This window comes from Cyrtonyx montezumae, unplaced genomic scaffold (assembly GCF_038088225.1).
Source record: "Cyrtonyx montezumae isolate F1298 unplaced genomic scaffold, pur_monq_1.0 scaffold_4, whole genome shotgun sequence".
Classification (NCBI taxonomy): domain Eukaryota; kingdom Metazoa; phylum Chordata; class Aves; order Galliformes; family Odontophoridae; genus Cyrtonyx; species Cyrtonyx montezumae.
In genome coordinates, this window is record NW_027072045.1 from 18,859,947 (window position 1) to 18,886,685 (window position 26,739).

A 26,739-nucleotide genomic window follows, 5' to 3' on the forward strand; every position below is an offset into this window, starting at 1 on the left:
AATCCATGAATTATCTTGTAAATATGCAGGTGGTATCTCTGGCCCAAGATGTCCTCATGCCACTGGTTGCTGGAGGCTGGGATATGTCACAGAGTGATTGCCCCTGTAATGCTCTTCTCTCAGCTACCATGGAGGCAGATGAGGGCTCAAACAGCTCTCCAGCATGATATGGAGCTGTTATACTTGAACAACCACAGGTGCTTATCTGATAGGGCCAGACTGTGAGGTCTGAGAGAAGAGCAAATGCTCCTGAAAGCAGGAAAAGGGACTGAGGAAGCAGCATAGATTTGGCCAAATTTCTCTTCCTGGTGGCATGTGAGGATGGGCACCCAGCCCATGAGAGTGCTGCTGTGTGGAATGGGGTTGTGTTGGGCCCTCTGTCTGGAACAGGGCTGTGGCTTCTGTGGGCAGCCAGGGAGCACTCCTCCCTTACCATCAGACCACTAGAATAAATAAAACAGCTCCACTTGCACTGGATGAAATCAAGTCCTCTGGATTGTGGCCTAAACACGGTCAACAGCTCCTCTGGGCCCTTGAGCTGCCAATAGCTTGCACCTCCTAGTGAGCCTGTCCTTGGGAAAGAGCCATTAGAGGCTAACGAAATTTTGCAGATCTCCATCCTTCAAGGAGTGGGAAATCATCACCAATAGGACTTGCAGAGCCTCTTGCACCAAGGGATGGGATATGCAGGTAATGTTCTGATTAGAAACCTGCTCAGTGCAGTGCCCCAGTCAATACTCTCCTGTAGCATGGCTGTCAGCAACACTGCCAGAGCTCCTTTAGGGCTCTGCAGGGACTGGGTTTCCCTTCTGCTCAGACCTTTGACAATTAGATTACACTTGGGCGAAGGACCATCAGCAAGCTAATGAGGATTTCCAGCAACTCTCATAGTTATGTGCTTGTGTTGTCCTTGTGCCAAGACTTGTGTGTGCTGGAGTGCCAGCCATGGTTGACTAGAGCCTGAAGCATCAGCTTGATAAACCTTCCCTTCCCTGTGCCACCTTCTCTTTTGACACAAATGCTGAATTATGTGCATGTGCAGACAAAATATTTCCTATTTCTCCCTATGTTGCTGCAGACACTGAATTCCCATAAATGTTTGTGCCCAAAGCTGCTCAGCAGCCTTTCACCACAAGGTTCCAGTGGTGGCCTGGGACTCAGCGCTGGGAGGAGAGGGATGGGTTTATTCCCAGGAGGTGCCCTTGGTGCCCAACCTCACCTCCTGGTTTCTGTCCTCTTGCTTGGTTTGTCCCCTTTGTGCCGATACACAAGAGCATGTCAAAACCCAGGGTGGAAATTATAAACCTGTTTTGAGTGCTTATGGCTTTATCCAATAATCTCTGTTTAAATGGGAATTCCTTATGCCAAAGTTGCAGACTGAGGGCTAGAGGAGATGACCTGAGTCTGAGTGAGAATCTGTTGAGTTGTTTCTGAGTGCTGTGAGCATAAATATGTGCTCCACTTCTGAAGGTGTAACGTTTATCGGCTGTGCACAGCTAGCCTCATTTTGCAGGATCAGAACTCCAACATCCTCAGCCTGCAGTAAAAATGGAACAAGGTTGTTGCTAAGCTGGAAAATACATGTTTTTGAAGCATTTTTTCCAAGGAAAAGCCCTCATCTTCCTAAACTCTTATCACCTTCCTCTTCACTCAGAGCAAACTTGTAGCCTTTCTCATCCATGCCCATTCTCTGCTGTCAGAAGGTCTGAGCCCTCCTTTTTATTATTATTATTATCTCCCTTTTATTTTCCCCAGCATGCCATGGTGTGTTCTTTGCCTTTCGCTGGGCTCACCTTTCCATGCACTTCCCTCTCCTAATGCCATCCACATGGTTCCCATTTAGCCAAGGTGGGAGCCAGTGAGCAGATCTCATGTGTGATTTGAGAGGATGGGCTTCTCAGGTGGAATTATTTAATTAAAGACTGGCATGCAATTTTGGGGAATTTATTTTAATAAGCTGATTTTATTATTTTCCATCCACTTATTTTTTCAATGGAGATTATGCCGTATCCAGAATGATAACGGTTTACTTAACCAGCGAGGTACTCTCAGTTAAACCCTGAGAAATTGTGCTTCTTTAGATCAGCCTTTATCCTCAGGAATTGCCTCTGAGGGCCGACTCCTCTGGCTGGGGGCAGAGTCCCTTTCAGAGGCTTAACGGTGGTTATTTGTTTAGTGGAGAAAGTTTAAAATCTGACAAGTACATTGCGAAAATCTCAGATCCCTTTCCCAGAAGGCAAGCCAATGATACCATTAGCTTAATCCAGCACCTCATCTACTCGATTTTAATATGACTCTTTAGCTCCAGAGTATGATGTATTTTCAGTTGGAGGATTTGTGTTGCGGTAGTACAAGAGTGCTGTAGGTCGCTCGGCAGTTGGGCACATATGTAGCGAGAAACACACAGAGGGTCTCTCTGGAAAAGAGCTAACGTACATTCTGGCATCTAAATCCATTCACTGACTGCGGTAACTCACAGCAGAACCTTTTGCTGTGTGTTTAGCTGAGTCCCACACACCACGCGTGAGCTGTGCTCTGTCTGCCTACGTGGATCCGTGTTTCTAGCAGCCACCTCTGACCGTGACACTTATTCAATGGATGGACGGGCTTTGGAGCTACTGTACTGGCAGGCTGTGCAAGCACCCCTCCATCTCCACAGTGTTAATTGATGTGGAGGAGTTGTGCTGGCAGCAGTGGCTGCAGGGAAACTGTTGTGAAAATGTAGCACCCGTTCCATCCAAGGCCATATATCTGCAGTGATGGTGGCTTTGGTTGTTCTCCAGGCAGACGGGGAGATGTAGAGCCACCACAGAGTTCACCCAGCCACTGTGGGTGTTTGCTTCACACTGCTGCTCGATCTTCACCATAAAATGATGAGGGAAAACAGTTCAGAGGGTATCTGTCTTGCTGTAAAGCTTGAAGAGATGTATTCTCCCTGAAATGCTGGCAATGAGCGTGAAGAATGCAGCCGTGTCCGGAGGAGTAATGCAGGCAGTAAACTTCAGTCGTAGCAGGGGCAAAGCCACTTGAGCAAAGGGCTAAACAGGGCAGTGTTATTGCAGGAGGGAATGCCTATGGTAGCAAATTTCTCAATGAAAATACAGAAAAAGTATGTATTGACTAAATATGAAACGTCTGTATTTGGCAAAGTGATTTCACACAGACGTTATAGTGATAACTGACTGCCTTGTGGTTTAGGTTTCCTAAATCATATTTCATCTGTTCCTTTCCTCTTCAGATCTGCTTCTGTTTCACACTTAAAATTATTGTGATTAACAACCATGTCACAGTTAATTATCCCTATGAAAAATAAAGCAAAGAGCTGTCATATGTCAATACATTGCTCACTGTTTTGCACTGAGTTATGGGTTGATATTTTCCTGTTTCTTCCTCCTCTTATTTGTATTTCCAGGGTATTTTCTCACTTCTCTCTGTGCTGCTCTCTCCCCTGGACTCAGAGCACAGCTGTTGCCTCTCCATGTCTCACTGGTTGGGAAATGCTGTCTTAAACTCCCTTCCCCAGAGATCCTCTTGACCTGTGCCCTGAATTTGTTCAAATTTAAGTTTTTTGAAATACATTATCTTTAATCCATTTTTATTGTTCCTTCGCAGTCTTAAATTGCTGAGCTTTATGGTTTTGTAACCATTTTCACTCCAATTTGCTTCCAGCTTTGGGCTATTAAACAACATTCTATATCAAGAATAACCAAGTTACAAAAATGCTGTCCCCTGCTCCTCTCCTTCATCTCCAGAGCAGCTTTTCCCCTTGCATTCCAGCAACTTGGTGTGGCTGAATCTTTAGCAGATGCCAGGATAATTAAAATGACCTGTTCCTACAAAGCTGCTGTCCATGTCCCATTTCTGGTAAGCAGAACACTCCTCGTCTCCCTCTCTCTTCCTGGTAACATGCAAAGAGTCTGTTTCTTATCTCTTCTTGAAGCCCAAATTATTCTTCATACAAAAACACCCTTTGTATTTCCTTTTCTCATATGAGTATTCCCCTCCAATATCTTTCCATGAAGTATGGGTGAAGGTAAATGTTGTTGGTGTATATGAGGGCTCTAAAGTCTTCCTGTTTATTCCTCATTCTCCTGGCATTTTAGACAGTCTTTCAGTCACAGTGTATGTCTGCTCTGTTATTTTCACTCTGTTTTCCTCTGATTCTCTTCCAATTTCCCTTTCCCTTACCCCAAAACTTTCTGTTTGAGGGCACCTAGCAGCTTTTCCATGTGGCTCCCTTCAGATTTAGCTTCCAGTCCTCTTGCTGGTTTAGGGACATCATCTTGGTACCCTCTCCTTCCTCACTGCTTTTTGAAGCATTCTCTCTTCCCTAAGCACATCAATATTGTCTTGTGAGACTCCAAGCATCACTCACAGCTGTGGTTTGTAATTGTGACTTGGTAGGACAGTAAATAAATACAGGTTGGCTGGGAGTCTGGAGAACTTTCGCTGCTGTGGAGGTTCAGTTTCAGTGCTCTGTTCAGTTTTGGCCCCCTCACTACACTGAGACACAAGAGCATGTCCAGAAAAGGACATTTAAGCTGGTGAAGGGTCTGGAGCACAATCTTATGGGGAGTGGCTGAGGGAATTGGACTATTCAGTCTGGAGAGGAGTCTCAGTGGAGACCTTATCGCTCTCTACAACTCCCTAAAAGAAAGTTGTGGTGAGATGGAGTCGGCCTCTTGTCCCAGGTAACAGCGAAAGGATGAGAGGTGTTGGCCTTAAGTTGCACCAGGGGTCATTCCGGTTGGATAGCAGGAAAAATTTCTTCTCAGAAAGAGTGAATATGCATTGGCACAGGCTTCTCAGGGAATCACCATTTCTGGAGGTGTTCACAATGGAGATGTGACACAGAGGGATGTGGTTAGTGGGCTTGCTGGAGTTGGACTGACAGCTGGATTAGATGATCTCGGTGGTCTTTTCCAATCTTAACAATTCTATGATTCTATACTGAGAAGCTGCAAAAAAAAAATACTGCTTAATGAAAATATATTTAGATACATTTGATCTTAAAGTTGACTGTCCAGAAAGAATAAAATCCCACCTGGCAGTGGTACATATAACAAGACCTGCTTGCTGGGATCGAAACGGGCAAGTCTGGACTAGAAGCCAGGTGCTTATTTGGATCACGGACATTAAGTAGTAACTGACATTTTTATGGGGCCAGGCTGCTTTTGGTGCAGCAGACGTTAAGCTGGTGGTGGATACTTTTACAAGAAATCCATTCCATCCTGCTCAAACACCGAGTTTGAACTTCTGCACTACTTTTGTGCTTGCCGGCTGCCTCGTGCAGGCGTCAGGCTCTGACACCGGCCTTTTCCGGCCTTCTGCTCATGCCTAAAAAGTCGGGTCCGGGCCCCACCCTGTGTGCTCTGGTACAAGATTCCCCAAAGATCAGCTGGGAGAGCTCTGCCAAGCCGGGTCCTTCCAGCTGAGCCGTATCTGCCGAGCCCAGCCGCGTGCGGAGCGGAGGAGCAGGAAGAGCCGCGGCCAGTTCCGTCAAATATTTTACAGATTAAGACCGGGGTCTGGGATCTGTGGGAAGGCAGAGGAGTTCACAGACCCCAGCGGGTTCTGGTCCTTGCCGCAACGCTGACGGCCGCGCCAATAATTGCTGTCCTCCCCATCCATCCAGCTTGGTTGTTCGCTATTGCGTTCAAATGCAATGACACTTCGTACTGTGGACAAGCCCTCTGACATTATTTTAGTGCAGCTGGAGGCATCTACTTTAGCCTTGAAAATGCCTCTTTCTTGGCAGCGCTTCGTGTTTATTATAATGCTGTCTGTAATGTGCAAAAGTACATTTCTTTTTTAACTTCCTCCTTTATGTACCAAAGAGTGTGGTTTTAATTAAGGATTTCAGATTGAAACATTTCCGGTTTTATGCATTGTTTTTTTGGTGGGGTGGTGTGTGGGGGTTTTTTGGTTTTTCCTTTTTTTCTTTTTTTTCTTCAGGACAGTTTTCTGTTAAAATGTTTCAGAGTTTTGAAAAATACCAGATGCCCAGCTTACAAAGTGCACACAGAGCCTTGGTCGCTCCCTCTTCCTCCCGAGGAGGAGGGACTGCTCTTCGAACCCACAATCTGATGTTTTTCTGCATTCTGGGTTTCCCCTTTGTATGCATGGGGACGCCATCCATGCATCCCACAGCGACGTGAGCCCAATGCAAACAACCAATAAAGCAAGGCGGTCTCTTTGCTGCACGTCAACTTCTAGCCCTTGTGGCAGTAGAAAAAACTTCAGGCCATCCTACAATGCGCCCAAAATTTTAGCCATGAAAAGGCAATGTAAGTTCTGTTCAAACCAGGTCTTGTAGTTTTTTGGGGGATTTGACTCATGGTTGATGAATGCTGGGCGGCAGGGAGCTCGTGCACAGCGCTGCGGGTGCTGCAGGGTGGGTCTGGCTCGCATCCCTGCGCAAGGCAACTCTGAAAGGAAGGCGTGCATCTGCCGCGTGACGCTGGATCAGGCAGCAAAGGAAGACAGTAATATTGAGAACAGGAACAGGTGGTCTGGGTGCACAGCTTGCCCAGGTTAAGCACTGTGCCGGGATTAAATGAAGGTGTTTAAAACATGAATCATGCCTGTACAGCTCCCCTTCCAGTTAAGCCATGCAGCTTGCACTTGGGATGGTGCTCAGCCTATGCTACAGCTTGCTCTTTTTTCAAGAAAGTATTGAAAACACCCGTGCTCTTGATGCAGTGTTAGCACTGTTGAGAGGAAAAAAAAAATAGAGGAAAATGCAGCCTAACTACGTTGACACCTTGGAGTAACTGTGCATAGAACAGTGGGGATGTGGGGGACCAGCACAATGCACACCCTGTGTCTTGTTTGTAATACATCCTGGCAGTGAAGAAATGGCTTGTGTTTAAAACTATACCAAGGTCCAGACCATTTAAACCACCATGGTTTACCCCTGTGGGTAACTCTCTGCTGTTTCCCTATCCATTGGGAGTACAATCTACCACCCCATCTTCCCCTGTCTGCCTCCTGTCCATCCCAGCTGCCTCCTGCCTGGGAGCTCGTGGATCGCTGAGTGCCTGAGGAGCTGACCACTTCTTGCCTATTTGGGAATGCTTTTAAATTGTTCCAGAAACTGCTGTTTGTTGATAAATCGGGGTGATCCGCGGAGAAGTGTTTTAGCTAAACTGTGTAAAAGAAGGAATTGCAGCGCAGCACTGCCAGCTGTCATTGGATTTAGAAACACACATCATAGATTTTGCTGCTTTTCAGACAGCTGCGATTATAGCTGCTCTTATAGCCATATAAAACAGTCATTCTGTCAGCAAACGTTCTGGCAGCAGAGCTGGGTTGTATCTGCAGTTGCGTTCCCAGCACTGGCGTGTTCTCTCGCTCCCTGTATAGGTGAAGGTGGCTTTGTCGTGGGCTGTGAGTGTTCAGTGACACAGAATGGCTCTGGTGGCACTTGCCTTCTGCACCTGTGGTTATTACAAGGGTGCAGTTACTGTTCCTATGGGGTGTTTGGGGATGGTTCACTTCCGATCTGTGGTTGTAGATTCTTCAAGGCAGAGGAGGCGGTATCAAATTTGTCCATGTCTGTGGCTGAAGCCCAGCAAAGTGCATGTGAGCAGGTGGTGATCACAGCCTTGTTTTTCTCTTGCTCTGCTCAAAGCTCTTCCTGACCACCTCTATTTATCTCTGGAAATTCAAATGGTGCCTAATTCATCCTGATTGTGAAAGGAAAAATGTCTTGAAAATCCAAGATACGCAGCAGAAGAAAGCATCTTTCCTAATAGTAATGTGATCTCGGTTCCTGCCCAGCCACAAGGCTAGAACAGGTTTGAAATTGCCCCTCTGGCTATTATCTCAGCTTTACGACACTTTGAGATTGAACCCAGACCCCCCATCTCTTCTGAAGCTCCATGTCAATTTACACTTGTTCCTCAAAACCATTACTGTCCTGTGAGTTCTTTACCACGCAAGGATGGAAAACAGAGCTATTCTGCTCATTTGAGCTCTTTCTTGCTCGAAGGCAGAGCTCAGGGTTCACTCGTTTTTCTCACCATCTGAGGATTAATCCCAATCTTGACTGTTATCCGACCTCGGTACCATTTACACACTGAACCCAATGCCTACAGCTTTTATCTGAGCCCTTACAGCATTTGGAAGAGGGCCATGCCCCTTGTCTGGTATCAAAAGCATTATATTAATTTGGGATTCATTCCACAAAATGAGGCTGTCAGCCAGACTCCTTAGCAATTGGATATTGAACCCAGACCTCGTGGTTGTCTTCCAAGTTGTATGCCAGCTGGGAACTCAGCCCACAGTCCATGGCCGCCAGCCAAGCTCCTTATTGGCGAGAGATTGACACCAAGCCCCCAGACTGCTATTTCTGTACGGCGGAGCTACGGGCTGAACCTAGCTCACGTGGTCGGCATAATCACCTCTGGATTGGCAATGAAATAAAATATCTAGTTAAAGACTTGAATGAATATCGAGGGTCAATGTTGAGCTGCATAAAGACCGGGGATGATGACAATTCCCTTGGAACAAGGCCCCCTCTGTACTCCGGGGGGAATCTCCCCAGATCCCCCATCTGTCATCCAGCTGGAGGCGAAATCCAGCTCCTCATTAACACACAGCATGCGGCATTTCTTCACTGACGGGCAGTATTAAAGCCAGTTCCTCCAACTTTCAGGTATTCCTCAGATGGGATTAAAGCAGATCCCCTTCCTACAGCACCGTGGGGCTTTGCCAAAGCACTTCTTGTGGCTCAGAGCAGACCTCCAGCATGCCACAGCAGAGCGGTGGGATGGGACTGTGCACCCCCATCCTTTTGGTGGAAGTCGGGAACTTGATGAGGCAGAGGGAGCACTTCAGGTGAAGTGTCTTGTCGGTCTGAGGCCAGCAAACTGGTGGTGATTTTTGCCTGCAAATTCTTAGGCATCTTTACACAATGCGGTTTTACTGCTTAGCAGAATGCTTCAGAAGATGGGATTAAAACAAAATAGCTTCCCAGCTGGGATGTTCATCATTATAATGCAATTTCCAGCAACTATGTAGGCTTCTTGGTAGCCTCAAAAGCCTTAAAATTCACTTTTAGGAGAAGCTTTGAAGGGACAGCTTAGCATCCAGAATGGAATTGGAGGTCTTTTCCAACCTTGGTGATTCTATAGAAAAAATCTTCCCGTGGTCGAGTGGATCCAGCTGTGGTGTGTAGGGGCAGAGTGGGACGCTGCTTTGCCTCTGATGCACTGGTGATGATGAAGGCTGCTCTCTGCACATTGTGGATGAGAGTTCTGACTGTCCTGCCTGAGGACAGGAGCTGTGGGAAGACTGCAGACTAGTTTTGCCATCCTGTCCCTTGGGTCTGGTGTTATTCTGATCGCCTGTTGTGTATCTTCTGATTCATATTTATTCACTAAGAAAACATCAAGTCCTTGCCACACACATGGCTTTCTGAGGATGTTCAGCCTGAAAGAGACAGTGCAAATGGGATTCAGCTGACAATGGTGGCAGTCTGTAAATTTTCCATGTGCCCACTTGATTCTCTGGCTGTGGGAATACCTTTCTTTTTCCATTCATAGCCCTCCCCAGCTGCCTTACTCATCTCCTTCCTGAACACTCTGTCCTGCCCTTTCTGCCCCCTCCCTGCAGAGCTGTCTTTGGCCTTCTGTTTGCAATTTGCCAACTCTTTCCCAATCCCTTCCCTCCACTATCTCCTGTGGGATGCTCGAGGGGCAGGGAATCCTAGCACAAAGAGCTCCAGGGATTCTCCAAGCAGAATTTATAGGCAATGCTGAATCGAGCAATCCCTGTAATTAGCTGAAACCATTATTCCAAGAATTGCATTTATTTGCATTACCAAAAAAAGGCTTCATCTGCTGTACATTTGCCCCTGTGCACCGTGCTGTGCCCCACCACCCAGGCTCCGGCTCCCACTCAGCGCACACGTGGGTTTCCAGGCTCACCCTGCCAAGGCAGAATTCCTGAAGCTGAATAAAAAACGTGGAAGGCTTTCAAACCCAGAGATTGTTGAACTGTCCCTCTTACCAAATGGCAGTCCAGGCTGTGTTCCCTATAAAGGCTCTAGTATAATGTTTAACTCAGTAACGACGACTGGAAACTCTTTGCAATTATTTTAAACTGCCAGAGATGTCTTAATGTGCCTCAGATTTTGTGTTGGCAGGCTGCTGAGTTAAGTGCCATCCGTCTTTCAGAGAATGTTACAATTCAGCCCAGTATAAAAAGGAAAACAATCCCACAGGATGTACTTGCCCCATGAGCCCCACCAACAGTTATGGCCACACAGACACATCTCTGTGTTTTGAAGTCATTTGTCTCCCTCTGTGCAGGGTGAGAAATCCATGCAAGCAGCCAGAATGTGAGCAGATAGTCACCCACTGTACCTTGCCATGCCTCGTAGCATGGTGTTCACTCTTTAGTTGTGTCCAGATCTCCAAAAGCAAGGATGTAAAGAATCAACAAGACCCAGACAGCTTTTAAATTCTCTTTGTACGAGGGGCATGGGGCGTGAGCTTCCAGAGGAAGGCTCCAGTACACCATCATGAGAGCTAACTGGGACCTCTGCTTCAGTTTTTGCACCTACACACCCTGAAGTTGGTGCTTTATTGCATTTTCTTATGCTAACATACAAATTTCTTTTGTTCGCTTTATTCCCTCTCTGAGCGTGTGTGCCTGCAGTGGGTGGAGGGGGAAAAGGGGCAGCAAGAGCATCGTATAAATCCAGTTCTGCTCTATTAAGATTCATTCTGGTACGACAATGGCTCTGTCTATTGAAAAGCTTTGCGAAAGCCTTGCCTAATGATCTGTTAGCTGGGGAAAGGTTAAATTCCTGGAAGATTTTCTGTGTTCGATGAAGAAAAAATGGTGCAATTATCCAGAATTCAAAGTGAGTTTTAGCCAGCTGTTAATAATACTGTGATTCTTCATGTTCTCATTATTCAGAAGTAATGTGGCCATCCCTAGTCATGCCAGTAAAATATTTATAGCAATTTCTTTGGGCCCTGTACTTATGGAGGGCTGGGCATCGCTCAGGGTCTTCACAGCATGCTTTGCGTGGTTGTTAAGTGACCCATGGCAGAAGTCTTCCCACCTCGATGGTCTTTGCAATGGAGACATCAGATGGGACCAGTGGGTAAGCAGCTGGTGCCTGCTGGGCATTGAGCTTGTCAGGGTGTCCTATTAGGGTTGATGGTTCCCTTCTGCTCCTTCCAATGGATGTTTCTAGCTTGGGAAGTCGTGGCAGAGCACAAAATGCACGTGGCATCTCTGTATGCAGGCGCACAGAAACAGAGTAAGTGTCATGGGGAAAATAGAATTTCACAGTGGCAGGGCCTGTGCTGGGGTGAACAGGCGGCTTGTTTCCTCTGGTCGATGCATGGAAAATCAATTCCCAGCCCTCTGAAGAGACTCCTAAAGAGAAACAAAATCCCTCCTGTAGCATTTAAATACTATGGCTGTTTTGCTCCGGTGAAAAGATTCATTTTTATCAGGGGAGCTGCAGGTGACACCTTTCTGCTGTCTTCCTGTTGTCATGGGGTTGTCTGTCTTATTCCCTTCATAGAAATGTCATTTCAAGCACAGCTTTTTGCCCGGAGGTCTGAAGTAAATGAGTATTAAGTAACTGTATCTGTCTCTAATCCACTAAGCATCCAGAAAACCAGCTAATGTGCCTGAGCCAGTTGGATGAATGCATTAGGTTAATCTAACTCAGCTACTTTTCACTTAAGCAACCAGAAGCATTACAAAAAAAAAAAAAAAAAAAAAAAAAAAAAGAACTGTACAAGGATTAGCAATTTCTTTTCCACATTTTTCCTTTTGTCTTCTCATGCCTTTGCTGCAGTCTATTAAACAACATCTCAGCTAACTGAGTTCTGTGAGCCCCCTAATTCACTGCAGATAAGTTTACTCTCCTCTGACCTCAGGGGCAGCTCTGCATTTGCTGGGGCTCTCAGGGACCAGGAGGGGCCACAGTGTTCCTCGTGCCACCTGCACATGGTGTGGCACAGCAGTAGCACAACACCGCTGCATGCTGTGTGTCTCGTTGTCCCCTTCAGCTCCATTGGCCATGGAGGTTCACAGCAGCACCTTAGTATCCTAGCAGCTCTGATGTATGAACTGTGCCCTTCTTTACTGGCAAAGTGTAAGAAGATTCAGGGCAGGCTGCCTACACCCTTTGGGTTTCTTCCATTGAATATCAGATTACTGATAGCGGCTCTCGATGTGCGTGTTTTCTCTTGTAGTCTGGCCCAGGTCATGGTCACCTCAGTTGCCAGAGAGAACTTGATGTACAATCATGTCAAAAGCCCTAAAAATCATCAAGGTATAAGACCTACAGTGGTGCTATTGTTCTGTCAGGGGAAGGTTTCAGAATGGTTTGTTCTTGACACATTCCTGTGGCTGTTGATCATCTCCTTACACCATATGGGTGCCGCCAAGCAGTAAGGTTGCTTGCCCAAGCTGTCCCCTGAACTCACTGCTCCATAGCCCCCAGCCTGCCCTCAGCCTCCCCATCTCTAGGGCCCTGTGGTTCTCAACAATCTGGGAAGACTGGGGACAAGGGCAGTACCCAGAGCCAATAATCTCCCCAACACCCAAGAGCAACACCCATGGTGCTGTCTCAGTGTGCAGGAGGTGACCCTGAGTCAGTGGTTCCTTCTGCAGTTCCCCTCCTCTCCTTCCCAGCACCGGCCCAAAAGTGGTGCCAGATGGGATGAGCTCAGGAGAGGCTGATATTTCCTTGCCGGGAGCAGATGAAAAGAGACATTACAAAGCCACTTGTCTCTGGTAACGCTGCCCCTAGCTTCGACACAGTGGTGGACAGCGTCCAAGTTCCTTGCTGGAAGGAGTTTAGCCCATGCCTGGAATCCTATCCCGGTTTCAAAGGTCAGGTGCACTTCTGCGGTTACAGATGTCACAGGGATGGCACCTGACCCCAGTTCATCCTCACAGGAGCTGAGGTCTGATGGACAGCAGGATCATTTGAACCTCCCTGGAACTGACTTTCATTTGAATTACAAACTGTGTTTTGTTTCTTCCCAGCCAGGTCTCTAGACAAACTCTATAACTTTGCTGACTGCTCTGGCCTTCACCTGATCTTTGCACTGAATGCTCTGCGCCGAAATCCCAATAATTCCTGGAACAGCTCCAATGCGCTCAGCCTGCTGAAGTACAGTGCCAGCAAGAAATACAACATCTCCTGGGAGCTGGGCAATGGTGAGTGTGGGAACAGGGAGACCTGGGGATGCCGAGCAATGTTCCCTTTGGGAAGAGGATGCCTGTGGATATAGGCTCAGAGGGATCTGAAGGCTCTTGCTGTTAGGTAGCACGGCTGGCCCTGGGGTGTACAGAGCAGCAGCTGCATGTACTTGCACAGCAACTGCAGTGCCAAGGGAAGTATGCACCCCCTGGGCACAGAGGGTGATACAAGGTGCAGGTACTCACTCAGCCCATAGTTTTGGGAGGAAGAGGAGCCCTGCAGCCTCTGTTCAACTGGAAAAGGATAGTGGTCGCAGTCCACATCCGCTGCTCAGCAGTTCCATGCTGTTCCCCAGTCTGCGGATCTGTGCAACAGCACATGCTCTCTCTGCAGAAGTGGAGATGGAAGAGCAGAACTGGAGATGGAAGAGCAGAACTGGCAAGCCTTGCCCATCTGTTCTTATTTTCCCAGAGCCCAATAACTACCGGACCTTGGTCGGCCGCTCGGTGAATGGGAGCCAGCTAGGGAAGGACTACATCCAGCTGAGGAGCCTGCTGCAGCTCATCCGTACCTATTCCAGAGCAAATCTCTATGGGCCAAACATTGGGAGACCCAGGAAGAATGTCATGGCCCTCTTGGAAGGGTAAGTGATGTTGTTTGGTATGAGCTGGGCCAATTGCTGCTCCCCATGCACTCCCAGTGTTTCCCAGTTACAGAAAGACTGAGGTGCTCACCCCGCTGGGATGCAGGGTTCCATTTGGAGGCTGCTGCACAGCTGCAGGTTTTGGGACCAGGAAGTGGGTCCTGGCACCACTTTCCTCTTCTGTTTGGTAGGAAAGCTGGTAGTGCCCATCTTCACCACTGCTCAATCCTGGCCTGGACAAGCATTATAGTGCAGAGGATAATGCATGGCATAGAGCCATCGTCAAAGCATTTTTGCTCGTGATCACTCGTGCTGATTCTGACCAAGTTACACAAACAGTTTTTCCACTTGTGGTACAGAGATTCAGATCCCTTTCACTGGCAGAGTTCATGACCTGTCTGGGAAATGCCCTTTCCTTTGCTCCTGCTGTCCCTTGAGGAAGGCTTTCCTGTCACACTGTACCTGGCACCATTCAATGCTGTGTTGCTGCTCCACCAACACATCCCACAGTCACACCCCTGCGACTTCCATTGATTATACTGACCCACTGGCTTTAGCTTCTTGGTTCATTTTTCATTTGTTTAGGTAAAAAATGGTACTCAGGAATGGAGTGCAATGCTGGGAGGTGGGTCTGCTGATGTATGCTTAAAATAATGGGTAGGAGAACAGTCAGGTCTGGAGTTTGGGGAGGCTAAAGAGAGGAGCATGGGGAAGGAATGGTGACAATGAGGGACTTGGACAGCTGGAGGTGACATTGGCCAGCTACAGGAACCAAGGACGTGTGGAAGCCTGCTGGCAGCAGGAGTTGGGACCGTGGGGGCTTGAAGACCATGCAGCAGAGAGGAAATTCCCTGCAGAACTGTAAGCAGAAACTCCAGTGCAGAGGGCTGTACAGGGGGAGGTGTGGAAGGGACTCTGTTGGGAGCAAAGCTGGGTCTCACATTCATTAACATCTGCATGAATGATCTGGCAGAAACAATAAACAGCACACTGATGCGGTCCCCAGCGAGGCAGGCAGGGATTGAGGGCCAGATTCTCAGCTCTGCTGCAGCAGCACACAGAGCCCATAAAGCTGGTTGACCCAGCTGCAAGGCCAGCATCCCTAACTTGCCAGCAGACAGGGAACAGTCCCTTCTGGATACCACACTGATGCCAGGTGGGCACTGCAGCTCTGGGGCTCGCTTGGCACAATGAGAGTGGCTCAGGGAGCAGCAGTGTGCTGTAGTAGCCTTGAGCAGCAGGAAGTCTATCTGTGCCAGGCAGAGCAGGCTGAGAAAGGAAAACAAGAGGGATGGGAGCCAAGAAGCTCTCAGGCAAGGGGGAGTCCTGCTGCTGTGTTTGCCCTCCACATGTCTCAGCAGGGTCCTGGGGAAAGAGATGGTAGAAAAGTATGGCTGGGGGTTTCTTGCCTCCAGAGCCACATGATGGGTGATTCAGGAGTGGGTCTGTACTGTAACAGCGTGGCAGGAAGGGTGGTGGAAATCTGAATTTGAATGAAAGGGAACGGAGTATCTAGAGTGGTAGTGTCTCTCCAGACCACTAAGCTGGCCAGAAAGAGCTGCAAGGGGTATGCTTGTTCTCCAAGATATGTACTGTTACTCCATTGCCATCCCTGCCCCTGAGGGTGAGCCTTGTGTCCTGCACCCTGTACACGGTGGCTGTAGCTCTTGGTGAGCAGCTCATGCCTCCAGCCTTACAGTCGTGGAGTTCTGTGGGAAAGAACTGCTTATTTCTCTCCATAAAGACCACAGTATTACTAGGCGAGACTTAAAGATGAGGAACGAGTTGGATTAAATGAAGACAAAGAGTTAAACACTCATTTGCAGTATTTGGAAGCAGAGTTGCAAAAGGACAAACAAATAAAACACAGTGCCTAAGCTGCCTGACAGCATGAGCTTTATTCCCAGCAGCTCCCTGAGGTCTCTTCAATGCTCTCAGATTGTGCTACTGAGTGCTGTCTGCCTTCTGCAGGAGCATCACAGCACTGGTCCGTGAGATGTGCCTGTGCCTGTAACAGACACAGCCAAGGCTTACCTCTAGGGATACCAAATGAGCCCCACAAAGCCAGCAAGCAGGTGGAATTTTGGGAGGTGCTCTCAATGGCAAGCCTGCTGCCCGCCTTGTTGGAGCACTGTGAGAGGTCCGTGCAGTGCTCACAGGGGATGAAGGCTGCAGAGCAAATCAGGTGTGTGCAGTCCATAGTTCTGATATATGAGAGCTACACAGTTTTGTTCTTATTTAAAATAAAAAATAAAAAAAGTGATGAACAGCAGAAATCAAGCCAGTTGGAAGAGAGATGCTAAATTGGAGGTTATGGTGCAGCCATTAAGGCTGGAGGGGAGAGATGAGATAGCCTAGTACAGAAGGTAGGATGTCTGACTTAGTCTGGGAGGCAAGAAGTCTCTATTACACAAAGTGCACAAGTGAATTTTGGTGAGATAAATGATGGAAGCAAGTTGAAGAAGGATAGGAGAGCTCAGAGAGAGCAGGGAATGATTTTCAACTGTAGAAAAAAACAGAAGCTGACATTAGGCTCTCTCCAGGGAAAGCCTGAGTTATCTGAGTGGGGAGATGCTCAGAGAAAAGCTCCTCATTGTGAAGCATTATGTAAAATTACATTTCCCAGTCGCATGTGTCCTGCATTCCAAACATTGCAATCTACTCTTGAACTGTTATTTCTAGCAACCAAGCTGAACTTATTCTGTATGTCTAAACCTTGTCCTGCAGTGATGGCGGCTTCAGCATGAACAGGGTGTAGCTCTCTGCACCAAGCTTTGCCCTTCACAGTGATGTCTGCTGGGTCGCAAGCTGCACAGCTGTCATAACACCTTGCATGGGCAAATGGCACAGAGTGCCACCTTGGGCTGTCCCACAGAGCAGACCACTGGAACGGGGACAGGTTTGGCAGTCCCTGCTGCTCAGGAGGCAACAAATGGGGAATGAGGACATGTGAGTGCGCAGGTGCAAGTGGGAATTTTTCCAGACACGACTCATAGTTGAGTTTGATGAGGTGTTAATTAGACTATTCATGAAGCCTGAGCTGTTGGAGAGCAGGCAATGTTAGCTACCTACTGCATCTGTGGGTACAGGAATCCCAGGACTGCTCCGAATTTGCCTGGGGGAAAAAAAAAAGAAGTGGGATTCTAAGGAGTTAACAAAGATTTAACAAAGATTTTGACAGTAGATCAGGAATCAGACGTGAGGTTAATGCATCCCTGAATCATATACTCAGTGCTGGAAGAGAAGAAACATGAGGGAAAGCTATTAGGATGCTAACATAGGTTAAGCCTCATGTCGTCGGTACAAAACGGTACATAATCTTTTGCCCAGGTGGTCCCAAATAATGCTGGTATCAAGGGTAGCAGACATCGTGTCCTGATCCCATGGAGTCTGCTGGTACCTAGAGCTGCATCTCCTGTTGGGATGGCACAGGCTGAACCAGGGTACTAGATAGGTCCAGAGCAATAATTTTGTGGAAAAAATGAAGCCACAAGCCAAGCAACTAATGATGTGAAGGGAAGGATACTGCAGCGTAAACTCAAATTCATGTACCATTAAGCTTGTGGATGTGCATTCATAAATACATTGAAATGCATTCATAAATATATTGAAACAGGATGTGAAGAATGCGATGAGGCATTTTGCAGCTGGTTTTATAGCAGGAGCGAAGCTCTGAGATACAAGCAAAGGATCCATCCATTACTCTTTCAGGAAGAAAGAGTTAAGACAGCCTTTCTAACTGAAACTGGATCTGGATGGCTGGAAAGCTGAAATCACCGTCACCTGTACAGGGAGAACAAAGCGAGTAAGAAAAGACACAGATGAGATGATAGCGCTGTATAGGTACACAATGTACCTTCATCCTGACTGCTATCTACAATCTCGGTCATTTCATCTCAGAAAAGATGGAATAGAAACAGGATGTGACAGAGATGTGCAGAGGTATGTGATGCCTTCCACATGAGCAGAGATGAAGTAGGCTGCTCTAGCTGGAGCCAGAGAATGGCTGACCCTGTTTGACTTGTAAGAACAGTGGTGAGGCAGAAAAATCAGTGCAGATAGGAGTGTGCTCTCCTTCAGAGCCTGGCCCCAGCTTTCCAGAGCCAGTTCTTCTGGTAGCAAAACATGGCACAGTTGGCTTGCATGGAAGTACCAGATGTAGCAGCCCATGTTTGTGAAGTCCAGCTCTGGGAGTCGGACAGTGCCAAACCACTGGGAGGCTGTGAGGTGGTGATTTGTCTCCCTTCTGCAGCTGCATTCTTTGCTACAGGATTGCTTTCTGATTTAATTTTTTTTTTTTTTTAATGTCAAGGTTGACAATCAGCAATTACCTTCATGGGAAAGAGATTTCCAAACGCAGATGGCTCTTTAATGTATTAGGAATAAGCATAGGAAGTTCCAGTGGCTGGAAGCTGAAGACAGACACATTCAGATGAGAAATAACATACTTGGAGGCTAATTAGCCATGGGAGCAATTTGCCTAAGGTTGCAGTGGGTGCTCCGTGACCAGCAAGGATTGAATCAGGACAGGAGATGTATTCTCTCCCACCTGGAGGTTCTGCCGCATCAGATTTTGAGGATGTGCAGAGGTTTCTGCCACGTGGAAGTCCAGCCAGGGATGATGTGGTGGCTGGGACTGCCACCCGGATTATGGGATGTTGCCCTAAGCGGGCTGAGTTTGTCCCTCGGCCCCTAGGGGTGTCCGAGTGCGTGTGCACCTCAGAGTTCAGCGGTGCTCGCAGAGCCCAGCGTAAGGAAATGGCAGATTTACTGCACCAGCGTGGAGCATCTGCACGGCACATGTGCAGGGATCTGATCCATGCCGGAAGCCTCTGGTTTGCTCTGCCTGCGTGGTGCTGCACATGTGCACATCGCACAGCCCAGGAAATCCCAGACAGACATATGCCAGTGCTGGTCGGACTGCAGGTCTGCATGGCTCTTCACTGGCCTCGAAATCCAGGGTTTGAGCAGCACAGGTGCTACAGGGATAAAGGGATTAATAACATCTGCATTCCTAAGCTGTGGATATTCGAGTACCTGTGCACTGCTGGGTCTCCACCTGCACCGGGCTTTCATCTCTGGCTCTTGCAGTACCACTTGTTGGCTATTGAGCTGATCCAGGTTCCCAGAGCCCAAGACTTCCAGGGTGCTCCATTCACAGCTTCATCATCAGGACTCAAAGCTTTAACAGGAAATTCTGATCTGTAACTTGCAACAAATCTCCATTTAAAGGTAGGAAGAAAAATAGACACAGAAAGCAAAATTGGATATGCATCTTTTACAGAAAAAATTGAAAACAAGTATTACTAGTCAATGTATTTTATTCTCATGGGGACAGAAAAAGAAAACTTGGAGGTCTGTTTGTTTTCTAAAGAGACAGAGCAGACAGAGGCTCTGCTTCTGCCACTCCAGGGAAGCTGGAGGTCGTTGGGTTTTGCTTTCAGTCCCTGCACAAAGTCTGAGGTGTGCTGGCAACCATTTTGCAGGCACAGTACAAGCAGTGAGTTCTGCAGAGGAGCACCCTCAGCAGGTGCCTTCTGTGACTGAGTGTGCAAAATCACCTTGTCCCATTGAGCCAGGTGCCCTGCACACGTGCTGTAGGATTTGTGCTTCCTGCTGTGTCCCACTGTCCTGTATGGCCAGAGAGGAGCCAGCCCCAAAACCACTGTTCTGCTGCCCCTGGTAGGGACATAAGGCACTGGTGGAGAGCAAGCCTGGGAACTGACAGCCACTGCACTGCTGGGCAGCAGGAGCGGGGACGCATCCGTGCTATTACAGCACGTTATTGTTTTTCCATTTCTAATTGTGTCTCTTCCCTCCTGTCCACGGGGATTTATTACCTCTGCCTTTGCCAGTGTCCTCTTATGCTTCACAGGGTCCAGATGCCCTTTTGTCCCAGTCTATAATTGACTATCGTCATTAATTTAAAGTTAGAATGATTGTTTCCGAGCTATATTTAGGCTGAAGTTTGCTGCTCTTTTTTCAAGACCCGATTAGAGTCTCATGTGCTGCAAAGCTTGCTGGCTGCTCCTCCCTTCCTTGCCAGCTGGCCTGATCAAACATCCCATCTCTCCCCACAAACCTTCTCCTTCCTCTCCCACCCTTGGTTGCAGGCCAGATGTGGGCAGCGGGGGCTGCAGGATTTGCATCTCCCATCCTTGGGCAGCAAGGATCTCTGTGCACCAAAGAGCATCATTGTGTTCTCTTGACCAAACCAATGGTCCTATCACCTATATACATTCTAACCTTCAAAGTGATCATCCTTGGTATCCTGTGATGTAGGTAGTTTGGGGATTTCTCCTTGCTTATGGACACCTGTGACAACATTGGACTTACATGATTTCTTCCTCTGTTTCCTGTAGGTTCATGAAAGTGGCTGGCAGCACAGTGGATGCTGTTACCTGGCAACAGTAGGTATTCACCATTCCTTCTGCTTTCCTACACTAATTGCAGTGATCTGACAGTGTCCAGAGCAAAACGAATGGGCTGGCTGGATGTGGAATGAGACAAATAGTGGGAGCCATCTCTGCTGTCCTTGTCCTTTAAATAGGAGAAAGAGGCACTGCCCTTCTTCTGCAGCGAACAGAAGTGGGCATGTTTCACTTCTGATCCTTGCAGCTGAGGCAGAGGCTAAAGACATGCCTGCCCACTGGAAACAAAGCCCCATGACCGCTGATCCAAAGCTAGGCTAATGACATGTGCCTTTGGAAGCAGAAGGGAGGATGAGACCTCTCTGTGTCCTGAAAAACTGAATTTGCTCTGGTGCCTTTAGCAGAGGAGCTGGGGTCTCAGGTCCTGGCTGGGCTTGTGTCTTCAACTAGAAGCTTGGCACTGGGCCTTCAGGGGAGCTCAGGCTACTTTGCTGGAGTGGAGCATCCCATCTGATCCCCTCCCGTTCAGAGTATCTGATCACCTGCCAGCGCTGCTAGTCCACTCCTGGCACTTCAAGTGTACTGGCCAGGTTATGGGGGCATTTGTTCCCTATCCTGCAGATCGCAGTTTCTCTTGTAAAGTCCGCCTGGAGACCTACACTTAAAAAGAGCTCAGTGGTTTTTAAGACATGAGGTTTTCCTGCAGGTGAGCCCAGGGGCTCTGTGTCGGTGCATTGACCTTAGAACCTCCTGCAGAAGCAGCTGTCTGCATCTGAGAGTTGTTTATGGCAGCAGCCCCCAGCTGGTACCCAGCAGGTACCATTCCTGGGGAGCCACGTGCCTTGCCATGCTGCTCTGCTACCTGGCTCCTGGGGCTTCCCTGAGGCAGCAGCTCGGTGCAAGCAGGGCAGTGGGGTAGCAGAGCACTTGGAATGGGATTTGTGTTACTTACAGACTCACGCTGTGCAATGATGATCTATGTCTCAGCTGGGAGTTTGCTTTTCATGATTACACGATGTGCTGATCGCATTTACTTAGCCCAGGAATTTGCTTGCTGAAACAGGGCTTGATGGCTGGGCCAAGCCCTTGGATGCACTGCAGGAAGAAGCGGCCAGCCTTTGTGCAGGGGCTCTCACCGCAGTGCTCAGAGAGCTGCGGCTCGGGGACCTTTCCCTGCAGGACCAGGAGCTGGGGGCAGGTGGAGGCACAGCTCCCCGCAGGTGGGCAGTGTGGCTGGGATGCCACTTGCTGAGTACTTCCCACCCAGGTGCAGGACTGCAGCCCCACCATGCCTGGGCTTCCAAGCTGGGAGGGTCGCACCCGTATGCTTTTGTGGGGGCTGACAATAGCCTCAGCTCCAATCTGGGCTTCTGTACTGTTTATGAGTAAATGTCAAAACAGTTTCTCATCCCCCTGCTCCAAACAGCAAAACAAAACAAAACAAGTTCCTTTGTATCCAAGAAGAAAATTATTAGCAGGAAACTGAACTGCTGTCTAACTGCAAGTATGAGCTTTTCTGTTCCAAACCCTAACATTCTCCTGGGATATTGGTTATAAATTTGTCAAATCTGTTACTCCTTTGAAAAGGTTGCACTCTTTCCAGAAGGGGAATTGAGAAGGGAATACATCGCAAGGATCCCTATCCTCTGTGAAAACACACCACCATTGCCTCTTCTCTGAAACATATCTGAGAAGCAACACTGGGTGTAAATAATCAGGGTTGCCAGTCTTTCTTAGTATGGTTTCACTTACATATGTAACTCAGCATGTGTGCCTCCCTCTTCAGAAGTAATGTGTTGCTGGAGAGGGATGTGTGAATGGCTCAGAAATGCTCAGGGAATTTCCACTAGCAGAGGGTGTGGCAAGAAGGACTGACAGTGGCTCAGAGAGTTCTGGCATTTCTTGTGTAATATAGTTTACAGTTTGGTTATGAGTGAATGCTTGGTGTATTGCAGACCCCCTCAGTCTTTCGATACGGGTTTCCACAGCTCAGAACCCTTCCCACAACCAGATCTCCTGTTGGCTCTGCTTCAAAGCTTGGTGTCCTGCACACAGTGAAGATTCATTACCTCCCTAATCTGCGGCCATGCCTTGGGCCCCTTCATGTATGTCACTGTACAGCAGGTTTTCCACCTGAAGCGCTGTGCAGAACTCAAACTTATACAAATTTAATGGGTAAATCCTTGTGCAAGGCTCTCTTTGCAACCTCCAAATCCATTTATTTGCAAGGAATGTAAATGTTTGCATCTTCAAAGCCATAGGCATCTATCCCTTCAAGACTCTGGAGAATATGATGCTACCTTTATGGAAAGTCATTCACTTCATGTGGCAAACCTGGCATGCCATGCACACGGACACGTGTGGGATGCTGCTTAAAGTGCTTCGCTGGGCTGAGTTTGGATGGCATCTCTGGCCTTGGCATATGGCACAGTGGCAGAGCACAGGACTGCCTGTGTCCTGTGTCAGCAGAGATGTCTCCATTTGGTGGCTGTTGGTGTGATGCTGGCAGTAGGGCCAGTCCCGTTCACGTCCCCAGCAGGCGGGTGCCCTAATTCCTAGCAGACTCTCCCTGTAGCAGCAGGCAACAAAGTAGATCCGGAAATTCCTGAGCTTTGGGAAGTGGGCTTTAATGTAATTAACTGCAACAGAAGAAGAGGTCAGATAATAGGGGCAAAGGTTTCTCTTTAAAATGAAAGGGAGGTAAATGAAACCAGCTGCCCGGGAGTCAGTGCACTGCCTTCATTAAACTCAGCACGATGCTCGTGGTCCCACGCAGCAAGTTGTAGATCTTTCCAGAGAAGTATGAGCCCAGAGGTGACAGGACTGAGGTGTGCTGGGGTGACAGCAGTCACCTGAAGCAGCAACCAGGTGGCCTCCTATGCTATGGGAACCCTGTGTTCATGCAGTCTTCAGCCAACCCTGGTGCCACACCATAGCCACCACTCACCCATCAGCACATGCTGGTACTGCTCAGCTTGTCCTGGAGCTCCAGAGACCCCAGCCTGGCTGGGGAAGTTCCAGCCATCCCTTTGGCCTTGTGCAGCTGATGCTGTTTTCCCTCTTAACCACTTCTGGGTGTTGAATGTACCTCTTGGTGCCTGAGAATAGGTCTCGCCAACCTCAGAGAAACCATGGAATTGTCTTCAGGCTCTGCTTAAACACCCAAAGCCATGGTGCTCCCTCTTCGCTGAATGGGGGATGAACAATCAGCAGAATGTCTGGAGACCAAAGCAGCAGGTTTATTGATTACTGAGCCATACTCCATTTCTTCAGGCTGTTAGTGCAGACGTGACCCTGGTGGTAGCTGTGTCCCAGGTTGCCTCTGATTAGAGCAGAGATCTTGTCTTCTGCTGTGGGCTGAGGTCTTTATAACTCCATCTTCTCCCACCTCATACAACCTTCCTTTTATAGCCTTGCAGCCAGTATTCGGCCCAGGTGATGGTGTTTTTTATTTATTTTATTTTATTTTGCCACAGCGGTCCAAAAAATAATTTCTGTTCAGTTCTTAAGTGCTGTACTAAAATCCAAACATCTGCCATCCCCAGAGTCTGCTGCTTTGTAATTTTGTCTTAAAAAGTAATCTCTGTAAACCCCCTCGCTGCCTGCTGCTCACAGGCCTGCTGTCCTCGCAGCAGCCAGCGGTTCTGTGTTCTATAAGGGTTGATCTGAACAACATCGAACACTTCCCAAGTCCCCCTCCTGGAGAAAATTTCTGCCCTCAGCACCTTACTGTCAGCTCAGATGTGCCAAAATGCCTCTTTCCTATTTCCCCCTGTTACAAAAGTTTGGAGTGAACCCAGAGTCTGGCTGGCACGATGCTTTGTTTTTTGGGGGACAAAGCTGGAACTTCACACCTGGGAGAGGATTTGCAAAGGAGACCCTTCACGTTCAGGGCATCTGCAAGCTGAGTCTGTAATTCATCTCCGTTCTGGGCCAGGCAGTGCTGGCTGCTCGCCTTCCCCTGCAGCCCTGCACAGCTCCAAGCACGCTTACCCCGTTACCTGATCAGTGAGTTGGAGCAGCGAGAAGCTAAAATCCTCTCTGAGCGTTCATGCATGTTGCACGTGTTCTGCGTGTCCTGGCCAAGGCTGATACAAGCTGCAGCATCCTCTGGGGAAAGCTCCTGCCCTCATGTGCACCCCTGCACCCATGTGGAGAGGCCCCACAGCTGCTGGCCACTCACTGCTAACAGCATCCCTGCAAAGAGATGTCACTGCGGCCTTTCTCCTCTGCTAGACTCAATCTCAGGGAGACAACAGCACTCAGCAATGGGCTGCCCAGTGCTCATGGGGCCTTGCTCTGGCTGAGATGCTTGTCATAGAGAAACCACCCCCGTAAAGGAGCTGATACTTCTGGGAAGGTGAATCTGCTTATTTTCACACCCCAGGACACCAAGTGCAGCACACAATCCTCGGTACATAGATATCTGTCTGCATCTCCCCAATCCCACACGTTACCAAAAAGGCCTGCTGCATTCTTCCTGTCCACATAGCCACATTTCAAGTACTGAGGGAGCCTCTTTCCCTGCCATTTTTCCAGCACCAGAGCCAAAGGCTGTAGGGCAGCTCACAGAATCCCCAGTGCTGCAGTCGAGCATGTGTGGGAGGGATTCAAGGGGGCAAATGTAGATGCTGTAGGATTTGTGCTCCCTTTCCAAGACCTCCTGCCCCTCTGCATCACTTATGGCCGCTGTTTGAAGAGTGCCAGCCCTGATCACTTCTTCAGGACAAGATGTTTGGGACTAACTCCAAGGCAGGATGTTTGCACCCCAAAGATGGATTGCTTCACCTTATGTCCTGGAACCAGGAGCCAACACTCAGGCATTTCAAAGCCTTCCTCCCACACCTGGAGGCAGATGATTCAGATTCTGATTGGCAGCACAGTCTCATTGAAGCGAGCACGTGGAGAGCAGGAATCCTCTGGATGGGGAATGCTCTGTGCCACATCCATGGCAGCAGGCACTCCTACAGGAGCAGGATGAGGGATGCAGGTGAAGACACAACTCCTATGCGGGGGTCCTCTCCTGGAGGGGAAAAGTCTTCTTGGGGTGGGACAGCAGTGGGATTGGGGGAGGTGGACAGAAGCAGAGCTAATGCTGGTGGTTTCATTCTTGTCATCTTATTTTCATTGCAGTTACTACATTGATGGCCGAGTGGCCAAAGTGACCGACTTTCTGAAAACACGTCTGCTAGACACGCTGTCCGACCAGATCAGGAAAATCCAGAAAGTGAGTGAATGCAAGGGTCTGCGAGGGTGAGAATGCACTGTGCCCACAGTACCACAGTTCAGAGCCTGGGCTGGGCACCGCTCAACGTGTGGGGCTGGTGTAGCATCCCGATGCTTGCAGGGAAGGGAGGAGGCATGACATCTCCATCCTGGGGATGGAGGAGAAGATGGGACAGCAACCTGACCAGCTCTACTACCATTCCAGGGTGATTTGCTCTGGACAGTAAGGCATGCAGTGAGCCACTCCATTCCTACTGCCCACAGGACAGCTCCAGGCTGCAGCTACTGTGTAAGGAATGGGGGCTTTGGAGGGCCCCTGCTTCAGCTGCTGCTGGGACCAGGGCTGTGGTTAGTTCAGCTACCAGTCTCACAGCAAAGGACAAACACCTATTAAGAGAGGAGTGTTTTGGAATGAGAGGACAAGTCTGTTTGTCTGTCCTGTCAAGCTTTTTGTACCTTATCAGTCACCACTATGTGTCACTGCTGTAATTTCTGCAAAGAGAAACTGTGGGATGAGTGAACAACTCAAAGAGGCCCCAGGAAAGGGGACACAAGGGTCGGCACAGCAAAGCCAGAGGATAGGAGCCACTTGTGGTATCCTCTGACATGAGCTGGGAATCACTCCTATACATGGGTGATCCACCTATGGCAGGGAGCATGGGTTGGCCAAAGGGACAAGCATGGGGCACAATTCCAGCCTGCTCTGCACTATGCTGGTGATACATGTCTCAGTGCTGGGGAATTTGTGAGACTGCCAGGAAAGCCATGGGCAGCAAGGTGGGAACATGGTGCAGCCCTGGGGGGAGGTCCCGATCCCCATCCAGCCCCAGACCCACAGCAGTGAGGAGCTGCCCTGCGTTGGGTCTGGGGAGTGGGAAGAGCTCTCCTGGGAATGCCAATATGGCTGAGCAAAAGCACAGTGCTGGGTGCTAATAGCCTCCAGCTTGGCTTTGAGTCCATGCATCCTGCCGGGGCTGATTAGAGCAGCTGGGCTTGTCCACTTCCCTGTTTTATTGCTTCCTCTCTGACTGGGGAAGGTGGCGGGCTTAGATAATTACAGGCAGGATGCCAACACCTCTGGGGCTTCAGTCAGGGATGTCGACTCTCGCAGGCTGTGAGTGGGAGGCAGCCCAGAGCTGGCGTATTTAACAGCTTTGAGGGATCCCAGTCCATCCAGCACATTCCAGTGCTCCTCACTAATGGGGCAGGATCTGTCAGGCTGTGCAGTGTGCTCCTGGGCTGCTGAGCTTGCAGACATCTGGCTGCAGGAGCTCATAGCCCAGCCTAGAGAAGCAGGATTGGAGAGGAGAGGATTC

General features: G+C 48.8%; 1 protein-coding gene across 1 annotated transcript in view; it reads left to right on the plus strand.

The window, feature by feature from the left end:
* The window catches only part of HPSE2 (heparanase 2 (inactive)), a 76,671-nt gene that overhangs the window by 40,092 nt on the left and 9,840 nt on the right, over positions 1-26,739 (plus strand). The window contains exons 4-7 of the mRNA XM_065746553.1: positions 13,027-13,200; positions 13,655-13,826; positions 20,189-20,236; positions 25,331-25,424. Coding sequence (XP_065602625.1) covers positions 13,027-13,200; positions 13,655-13,826; positions 20,189-20,236; positions 25,331-25,424 — 488 coding nt within the window. The remainder of the gene's footprint in view (positions 1-13,026; positions 13,201-13,654; positions 13,827-20,188; positions 20,237-25,330; positions 25,425-26,739) is intronic.